The 9,553-nt window shown below is 48.9% G+C and overlaps 4 protein-coding genes across 4 annotated transcripts; 3 read left to right on the top strand and 1 right to left on the bottom strand.

Annotated features, from left to right (window-relative positions):
• Positions 1-235: 235 nt before the first annotated feature.
• On the top strand, positions 236-2,879 carry ASPGLDRAFT_1058534 (uncharacterized protein). Its single transcript, XM_022539499.1, has 3 exons — positions 236-464; positions 519-2,622; positions 2,657-2,879. Exons 1-2 carry the CDS (start codon positions 316-318, stop codon positions 2,527-2,529), a joined length of 2,160 nt encoding a protein of 719 aa, XP_022395909.1. The 5' UTR covers positions 236-315; the 3' UTR covers positions 2,530-2,622; positions 2,657-2,879.
• Positions 2,880-3,197: 318 nt separating this feature from the next.
• Positions 3,198-5,351, top strand: ASPGLDRAFT_70227 (uncharacterized protein; the record flags this gene model as incomplete). The annotated part of the gene is made up of 4 exons (XM_022549463.1): positions 3,198-3,338; positions 3,415-4,378; positions 4,435-4,911; positions 4,966-5,351. 4 exons carry the CDS (start codon positions 3,198-3,200, stop codon positions 5,349-5,351), a joined length of 1,968 nt encoding a protein of 655 aa, XP_022395908.1.
• Positions 5,352-6,444: 1,093 nt separating this feature from the next.
• ASPGLDRAFT_70226 (sugar porter family MFS transporter) lies at positions 6,445-8,192 on the top strand (the record flags this gene model as incomplete). Its single annotated transcript, XM_022549462.1, has 5 exons — positions 6,445-6,827; positions 6,867-6,961; positions 7,015-7,390; positions 7,512-7,744; positions 7,807-8,192. The coding sequence occupies 5 exons, from the start codon at positions 6,445-6,447 to the stop codon at positions 8,190-8,192; spliced, it is 1,473 nt and encodes a 490-aa protein (XP_022395907.1).
• A 7-nt stretch (positions 8,193-8,199) lies between these two features.
• On the bottom strand, positions 8,200-8,806 carry ASPGLDRAFT_61954 (uncharacterized protein). Its single transcript, XM_022548499.1, has 2 exons — positions 8,539-8,806; positions 8,200-8,462 (listed from the first exon to the last, which is right to left on the bottom strand). Exons 1-2 carry the CDS (start codon positions 8,747-8,749, stop codon positions 8,260-8,262), a joined length of 414 nt encoding a protein of 137 aa, XP_022395906.1. The 5' UTR covers positions 8,750-8,806; the 3' UTR covers positions 8,200-8,259.
• Between the last annotated feature and the right edge of the window lie 747 nt (positions 8,807-9,553).

The following is a 9,553-nucleotide window of genomic DNA, read 5'->3' as shown; positions in this document are numbered from 1 at the left end:
TGTTTGGTTGTTTTATGGGGAAAAGAAATGTTTTGGCGATTATATATATTTTCGTAGTTGCGGGAAATTACGTAGACTTTTGTCCTAGAACTATATATACTGGTACCGGATATCGCCTAATCGGGCCGATATTCTTCCTCATCGAGTTCGGCGTTTTTATCCTCATCACTCATCAAACTGCACGAATCACGTGCTGCAACGTGGGGACCCTAGGTCCCCGCCCGCGAGCCGAACAGACCGGGTGAGGTGAGCATCAACGAACGCCAGCCGTGGAGATAACATATAGGCACCAGAAAACCCTTCAACTCCTATGAGATGAACAGGATTCGAAGTCGATCGGACCATAGATGTCACATCTGCAACAAGAACTTCTCCAAGGGGGAGCATTTAACAAGGCACATCCGCAGCCATACCAAGGAACGACCCTATGAGTGTGGAATCTGTGGCAAGCTGTACTCCCGAAGGTAAACACCACTCTACAACAAATCCAATAGACCGTCATTCTTATGCAACTATAGTGATGTGTTGAGGCGGCATGAAAAGAGTCATCAGAACCTGTCCCCGGAGTCCCATGCATCTGGGCCGACCACATCATTTCCTGATGACAATTCGATGTTGTTCACACCACCATCTCAAGCCGGATCGGGACCGAAGCCAGTGGGAGCAGTCGATCAGCCCCTTTGGCTTCCACATGCAACAGCTCAAACACCGAATCTCAGCAGGTCTGATGTGCAACATCCGCCGGGAATGGCTTTACATGATACCATGTCACATGGTGATTCTAGCTGGTTTCTAGGGGCAGACCTGGATGTAGACGCGCTAGACCTTTCATTATCGTCCGCAATCTTCGAGTGGGCTCAGTTACCTTCAACTACCCCCTATGCAGGATCAACAAATAGCAATTTCGACCTTGCGGGGCCAATCACAGCACCGACGAGTGTCTTGGAACCGAGCTCATCTCATCACCCAAATTCTGTCCAGAAGAAATGGTTCACTTATTTGTCACCATCTGAAGAGTCCAGATCGACCCAGCCAACCGCAACTGATCACACTGGTTCAATTGCATCGTGCAATGTCAATGCAGATGAGAACTATCGTGCTGGCCTCTCGCGCCAGCTCCAACCTCGGATGCATGATGAGGCTTTACCATCTGCAGAGCATCTCAACCTCTTTGCTAGGTTATTCTTCAGTCGCTTTCATTCTTTACTCCCTATCATCCATGCCCCGACCTTCCGGCCAACACCGGAAAACTCTTTATTATTTCTGTCAATATGCTCCATTGGTAGTCTCTTTGTGGGATCTTCACATGCAGTGGCCCAGGGAACAAGAATTTTTGAGAGGCTAAACAAGGCGATTCTTGCCTCTTGGGAGACCATACTATCTTGCAGTCGCCCTGATGCGCTATCCATGGTACAGGCTGCAATTATGGGGCAGACATTCGCAATTCTATCAGGGAGGCCGAGGGATTTGGTAATGGCAGATGTCCTGCATGGAACTGTAATTTCATGGGCCAGAGAATCCAATAAGCATAGTCATGTGGATCTCAATGACACCAAGAAGTTCAACCTAGATCTTGATGCACCAGATCTGGAAGAGCAATGGCAAACATGGATCGAGGTGGAACAGCGAGGACGTGTTGAGGTCGCCTTGAATATTCACGATGCAGAGCTTGCAGGTCTACTTCACCATGACCCAGCCCGCAAGCATCGATTCGCTCAATACCCTCTTCTAGAATCGGATGCTCTCTTCATGGCTCCAACTGCCACCAAATGGGCTTCAATTTATAAGCAGCTCTCATCGACCCAGACATCTACATTGACCATGGATGACGCTTTCCACAATGCAGGGGGTAGATCAAGATTTGCCGCCTACAGCGTTCTAGAGAGTATAAACGCGAGTCTTCTCGAGTCGCGGCATTCAACTACATTTAGCACCCAAGAATCAGCAAGAATATCTAAACTCATGATTCACTGGTGGCGGACCCACAAAGAGTATCTTCGAGACGACGAAGACCCCTTCAGTCTCCCCGTCCTGTGGCATACCACATACATGTGTCTCTACGTTGACATGGACCAACTAGAACAGGCAATTGGCCGTTGTGGAAGTTCAAAAGCCAATCGAGCATTGGATAAGGTTCAAAAATGGGCGTGCTCGCTGGATGCGAGCAAATGTCTTGTCCATGCATTGCTGGTCCAGCGCTACCTGGAGCGGATGCGGGTATCTGCTGAGCCTGCGATCCATCTTCCGCGAGCCTTATTTTCTGCTGCCTTGGCGTGGATCTGCTTCAACCGGATTGGCCACCAACAGGAGATCAACCTCAAAGCATTTGATGCACCTGAGATCCAATTGCTGGGGAGTGATACCGCACTACACGAAGCCCAGGGGCAGGCATTCGGAGATTCGGCTTTTGCTGATGTAAACCATCTTCACCGACTGATTGATCTTCTTTCCCGGGTTGGACGATGGGCCATTTCTAAGACATTTGCATCGGTTTTATGTGCCGCCCTGGAAGATGGAAAAATGGAATAGACTATGTTTGTATACCGAAGGAACTGGATATGGATAGAGGCGGGGTCCAATCGGAAAACAATCTATCCATGCCAATAGCGAGAGCTTGAAAAACTTTTACTCAGACACATAATTCCCCTAAAGCCAGCTCAGCTTCGCAGCAGGAAACCCAAATACGTGATTCCAGGACGCCCTCGTCCAGCAAATGGGGCCACCCCACTGGAATTGGCGGGGAGTTGCGGGGTGACGGGGTGGCCCACCACTTCAATGTGAGAGCCGAAGATTGAGAATAATTACGCGAAGACACTTTACGGCAAAACGAGGCTTCAACTGGGGTAAAGATGATCATAATATGCGCGAATATTCGGATAATTGAAGGCAACTAGCCTTTCGCGGCATTAACCATCCCCACGATACACCAGTTGTTAATCCAATGGTTGGGTTGATCTACCCTAGACTGAATGTTTGGACATGACGTCGCCCATGATCCAGTTATACTCCATTTTCAAACCCGAATTCTTTACCGGGGACCTCTGGTCCATGTGGCTCAGATTCGGCGGGTTTCTTCCGGACAATGTGGCACCTAACACCTGGGGGAAGCGCCAGTATGGAATATGATGGGATATAAATACATATACCTGACTGTCCAACCAAAACATAGCCTCCATTTTCTTTAATATACCTATATGATGCCAGTTTTTACAGAATTCTCGTCTGAATCGCGAGACCTCCGGGTCCTCCCCTCTTTCGCACCCCCGCTCCCTCGTTTGTCCCCGCCATTTAGACCGAATGGGGACGGGTCTGAAAAATATGAGGTGGTGGTTGTTGGAGTATGTGACTTTCCTTCACTGTGTGGATTCAATTCCGGATGAAATACCGTGGGTCGTGCTAATGCTACTACTGTAGGCTGGGCCGGCCGGGCTCATGCTGGAACTGTTGCTTGCCCGATATGGGTTGAGCGACGAATCTCTGCTGTGTATGGACGCGAAACCAAGCACTCTGAAATCAGGACAAGCCGATGGGGTGCAGCCGCGGACGTTGGAGGTCTTTAAAACACTAGGAATTTCGGACGAGATCGAAAATGAAGCTTGTCAAATGTGGCAATTTGCTTTCTGGAAGCCATCTGAGGATAAGAACAAGGTCATCGAACGAAGGAGTATCGTACCCGAAGTCATTCCACCTGCCCGTTTCCACTATGAGGCCACTATTCACCAAGGTCGTATCGAGCGCATCCTGGAGACGGATCTCCTCCGCTATTCGAAGCGCGGTATAATGAGAAACACAAAGCTGCTCCATGTCGAGATAGATGAGAGCGATAAGGAGTTTCCTGTCGTGGCTGATATCGAGACAAATGGAGTGAAGCGGACGATCAGATCGAAGCATCTGGTTGGTGCTGATGGTGCACGCTCAGTGGTTCGCCAGTGCCTGGGCTTGAAGTTGGAGGGCCAGTCACTTGATCATATCTGGGGCGTTGTCGACTTGGTGGCGGACACCAATTTTCCAGATATTCGCAGACGATGCGCGATCCACTCGCCAGCTGGATCTGTGATGATTATTCCCAGAGAGCGAATTGTGACTGGCGAAAGCCTTACACGTCTGTATGTGCTTGTGCCTGGTGCAGTGAAGCTAGATGACAACGATGTGGGGCCACCGGACGTGACCCTTGAAGATGCTAGGGTGCGACGTAGCAAGGTGACGTTGGAGAATATTCTCAAGCAGGCACAAGATGCATTCAAACCGTATTATCTTCGCCCAAAGAGGGAAGATGCTGTTGATTGGTGGGCGGCGTACCAGATCGGCCAGCGGGTTTCGCCTGAATTCATTGTGAAGGATTCTACTGGAGTGGGTCGAGTTTTCATTGCAGGTGATGGTATGTGTTTCATTAAATTGTTAATGATGGTCGACGCTAATATTTGACTCTTCTAGCCTGTCACACGCACAGCCCAAAGGCTGGCCAAGGAATGAACGTTTCTATGATGGACTCATACAACCTGGCCTGGAAGCTAGCCTACCAGGTTAACGGCCTGACGCCTGCCTCTGGCGACCTGAAGACCCCAGATCCTCTACTAGATACGTACCAGATTGAGCGACAGGCAAACGCGCAGCAGTTGATTGATTTTGACCGAAAGTTTTCCACGATCTTCTCCGGTCAAGTTGACTCGGCAGAATCTGCAATGTCACACGCCGAGTTTGTGCAAACATTCAACACCGGCAATGGCTTCACGAGTGGATGTGGTGTTGAGTATAACGATAGCATGGTTGTTGTCAAGGAGTTCCCCACGGGATCGTCAGATCCTATCCAAGGCAGTGACTATTTGTCCGGAATCCTGCGCCCGGGATGCAGACTTTTGAACGTCAAGCTGGTGCGCCATGCTGACGGCTGGCATCGCGATATCCAGGATGGTTCGTCGACATCTCCAAATTTATCCTCGAAACTTGTGCTAACTGGATGTTTAGATCTGGAATCAACCGGAAGATTCCGCATTCTGTGTCTTACCTCGTCTGACCTCCTTGATTCCTCCGGAACCTCAGCAAAGTCTCTAATTGCAATCACCATGTTGATCGAGCGTTTCCCCGGCTCCCTCATCGAAACTATTGTGGTTCACCCGCCTGTTAAAAGAGAGTTCGAATGGGACGACATTCCTGGCTGCGTCAAGGAGCATGCCGAGATGCGCTTCTACAATGGTTATGAGCTGGAAGACGCATATGGAATTTATGGTGTGGATCCTACCAAGGGAGCACTTGCTGTTGTCCGACCGGATGGATATGTTGGAATTGTCGCCCAGCTTAGCGACGTGTCTCGCGTGGAGGAGTATCTTCGCCGTTGTGTGAGAGTTGCATGACTTATCTTGACCTATCCTATGGGGGGTATTCCATCGTAGGTACGATGGCATTAGGGTATCACCAAAACCCGGACCCACCCAGATGTACAGTGGAATTAATCTTCATCGTAAAGTTGAATTAACTTTCCATGCTCCAGTCACGCTCAAATTTAAACCACTGATTCTAATTAGTGTACATTATCGTAAATTCGTAATCTCAATAATGGAATATAGACTGCTAAATGGTTGCTTTTCATGATTTTTCTGTTTGCTTGTTTGTATTTAGTGTTCAAGAATGATGATATTTTATAGTATTTTTATTTATGTTCTATGTATATTATTATAGTACTCTATACAAAGTACATCTAACCATCTGAGTACCTTCACTAACTAATAGCTTGGTATAATTCTAACCATAGTTAGAATACTATAATCTATGTAATGTAATGTGATGTACTGGGAGTATTGGGAAATGTGGGAATTTTTTTTTGTCCCATTCCCTCAATTACCAACCCGACCCAACCCTATGGGTTCCCAATTGGGACTGGGGGAATTCCCTATAATTCCCGCTCCCACTGCGGGAAATGGAATTTGGTCCCAATTGCCGACCCTACGGGGGTCGGGTGGGGAATGGGAGTGGGAATTGCGGGTTGGTAATGACACTAGTCACCTATCCGCATTCGGTCCACGGTAATGTACTATGTACATTATCTCTACTTTACTATTATACTCTGTAATCTGTACACAATGCACATGCTGTGATACATAGATACGTAAGCCAAACGCCGGAATGATCACTAATACTGCTCACTATCAATTATACTCCATTATCACACTTGTCGGCCTCATCAGGTTCCACTCTTGTCCGGCCGGGAACTGCCCTGATCTTTCTCTCTTGCGGACTCCGCGCTTTCGGGACTTACGGAGTAAGGTCCAGAAAAGGCTTGTTCGGTCTTTGCTTTCTTGTCTTTCCCCACGGGACGGACTGAACTGGCTTGTTTTTTCTTGGTTTCGCCTCTTCTGGCCCGGTTCCGTGTGTTTATATAGTCCCGGTCCCGCGTCCTTGCCCCTATGTTACTCTGTTCTGTGTTCTGTGTTCTGTGTTCTCTCCATCATGGGTGTCGAAACTTCCGCCCACCATGGTGAGTCCATTTCGGAGGCCGATCTTCACCAACCCCAGTCTCCCATCCAGAAGCCCATGATGACCGGGGTTGATACTCCCATTCCTCGCCTCACTCTCCGGACCTTCATCATGGGTGTTTTCGCCTCCCTCGGTGGTCTTGTTTTCGGCTACGATACTGGTCAGATCTCCGGCTTCCAGGAGATGGATAACTACAAACAACGCTATGGTGAACTTGGTTCTGATGGCACCTACTACTTCAGCAACGTCCGTACTGGTCTCATTGTCAGTCTGCTTTCCATCGGTACCTTGATTGGTGCCCTCTGCGGTGCTCCTATCGCCGACAAGCTGGGCCGGAAATGGACCATCAGTGTCTGGTGTGTCATCCTCATCATCGGTCTTGCTGTCTAGATCAGTACTCCTGCCGCCAAATGGTATCAGATGGTTGTTGGTCGTTGGGTAACAGGTCTTGGTGTCGGTGGTTGCTCCCTGGTCGTTCCTATGTATCAGGGTACGTTTCTTATGTTAGAATGTATTATATTGTTCATTGACTAACAAACTCAGGTGAATCGGCCCCCCGTCACATCCGTGGCGCCATTATCTGTTCCTACCAGCTGTTCATCACCATGGGCATCTTCTTGTCCTACCTCTTCAACCTGGGCACTGAGTCTCTCAAGGGCACCGCCCAGTGGCGCATTACCCTAGGCTTGACCTTCGTCTTTGCTCTCACCCTGGGTGGTGGTATACTCTTCTTCCCTGAAACCCCTCGCTTTAACTTCCGCCAAGGCCGCGTCGACCGTGCCCAGAGCAACCTGGCCAAGTTCTATGGTATTCCTGAGAACCACACCCGCATCCTGGAAGAAATGGGTGAGATCCATGAGCAACTTGAGGCTGAAATTACAGATCAGAAGTGGACTGAGTTCTTGACTGCCCCGCGCATGTTCTTCCGCAATCCGCATCATCCTGGGCATGGTCCTCCAATCCTTGCAGCAACTCACTGGTGCCAACTACTTCATGTACTATGGAACCACCATCTTCCAGGGCGCTGGTATTTCAAACAGCTTTGTTACTCAGGTCATTCTTGGTGCAGTCAACTTTGGCATGACTTTTGGTGGTCTCTATATTGTGGAGAACTTTGGTCGTCGCAAGTCTCTGACGGTTGGTGCGACCTTTATGTTCATTTGCTTCATTGCCTTTGCCTCTGTCGGTCACTTTGTTTTTGACCATGTCACCCCTGAAAACACTCCCGGTGCCGGTAAGGGAATGGTCGTCCTCGCCTGTCTCTTTATTAGCGGCAAGTCCTATCCCTAATCCGAGATCAGTGGACCTCAAACTGACAGGTCATGTGACTTCCAGCCTATGCGATGACCTGGGGCCCTATGATATGGGCAATCGCTGCTGAGCTTTTCCCGTCAAAATACCGTGCCAAGGGTATGGCGTTGGCGACAGCATCCAACTGGCTGTGGAATTTCCTAATTGGGTTTTTCACGCCCTTTATCACAGGGGATATTGACTATGCCTATGGCTATGTGTTTGCTGGCTGTCTCTTTGTTGGCATTTTTGTTGTTTACTTCTGTGTTATTGAGGGACGTGGCCGTACACTCGAGGAACTCGACTGGATGTACGTCAACCACGTGCCCCCATGGAAGAGTGCCGACTACGAGCTGCCGCAGCGAATTGAATACACCGATCCGGGCTACTCGCGCAAGGAGAATGACGCTGCTCATACTGAAAATGTATGATTATTATGTTATATTATTTAGGAAATAGAATTTCGTTTCTTGAAGATCTTCAGTAAAACGCTCAATCCTATCGCTTATTGGCCCTCACCATAAGAGGACTGGTTTTATCCGGACCGACTTCGAAGTTAAGGGGTTGCGATCGGATACAGTGAGCGGGGTGTTGCTTGAGGCATTGCTCGCAGTTGCGGCATGCTGCAAAGGAGAGGATGACCGGGTCGCCTATTTTCGCAGCCGTGATATCTGGTCCGATTTCTCTCACGTATCCCGCCCCTATATAAGTGTTAGTCGCGGAATAAGGATGCTTCTTTATCTCTTCATATCTATCAGGTATAGGGATTGCTCTCACCCTCATGGCCCATGATACGAGGATAGTGAACGCCGTACCCGCTCACCATACCTCCGAAATGGAGATCTGTATGACAAACCCCCGTTGCGACCATCTCAACCAACAACTCCTTTGCTTTCAAGGGTCTCAACGAAATGTTCTTCATTTTCCAACCTCCATCTTGGTGGGGACCATATGAGATCAAAGCTCTTTTCCCTTCGAAGTTTGCCATAATTCTTATTTTATCATTTTAATAGGGTCGAGTGGTTTGCTGGATAGAAGCAGAGTGATAGGGCTAGGGGGGATAACTAGGTGGAAGAATATATATCAACATCACTTAGACGAAAATGTAAGGAAGTGAAAAGCCAAGGATTCCATTTTCCGACGGAATTACCTAGTTAGGTGTAGTTATTATTATTATTATTATTATTATTATTCATACACGCATCTGTCAGCCCTATAGGCCGAGTGGCGGCAGGTCCTGCGGGGCGGCCGGGTAAGCCGCCGTAATGGTAGTCGCTATGTACATCGTCGCCTTTATACACATATCCTGATATCTCATTCTGCGTGTTGTATATCCCGTGCTGCTGGTTTTCGTGCTGCTGTTCCCATGGCCATGAGGATCCATGGGCTTGTTGGATACTATCTCATTTCCTTCCCTACTTCTGCAAGCGTGTAACCTTGGCTGCGTTATGCTGCCGGTTTCCCCAAGTCTATTGTTGTGACTCAGTATGTGGTTGGTAGAGTTTGAAACTGGCCTAGGAGGCCTGTCTCAAGCATGAAGTGCACTGCTTTTGGTACCAGGTCTGGCCGTGTTAGGTAGGCCCGGTAATCCAGCTCCCGCCTTGATCCCTGTGTAAGATGGCGCATCCAGGGTCCTGCCTGGTTGGTACAGTGGAGGAGAACATGGCGTATGTCTTGGAGGCCACATCCACAGGAGCATTCAGTTGATTCCACAGCCTTGAAGGTACCAAGGTAACTGGCCAGCGCAATCTTCCCAGTTTGCATTTGAATGAGGACTGATGTAGCAGCTCTC

The sequence above is a fragment of the Aspergillus glaucus genome (genome assembly GCF_001890805.1).
Source record: "Aspergillus glaucus CBS 516.65 unplaced genomic scaffold ASPGLscaffold_33, whole genome shotgun sequence".
Classification (NCBI taxonomy): domain Eukaryota; kingdom Fungi; phylum Ascomycota; class Eurotiomycetes; order Eurotiales; family Aspergillaceae; genus Aspergillus; species Aspergillus glaucus.
Note: the sequence above shows the minus strand (reverse complement) of the source record. Positions and strands in the feature narration are given on the sequence as shown.

Bases quoted from the DNA above. Each gene is read 5' to 3' on its own strand.
- ASPGLDRAFT_1058534 (XM_022539499.1), top strand. From the start codon at position 316: ATGAACAGGATTCGAAGTCGATCGGACCATAGATGTCACATCTGCAAC. The intron at 465-518 runs GTAAACACCACT...ATGCAACTATAG, and splicing joins GGCAAGCTGTACTCCCGAAG to TGATGTGTTGAGGCGGCATG.
- ASPGLDRAFT_61954 (XM_022548499.1), bottom strand. From the start codon at position 8,749: ATGGCAAACTTCGAAGGGAAAAGAGCTTTGATCTCATATGGTCCCCAC. The intron at 8,463-8,538 runs GTGAGAGCAATC...ACACTTATATAG, and splicing joins TCGTATCATGGGCCATGAGG to GGGCGGGATACGTGAGAGAA.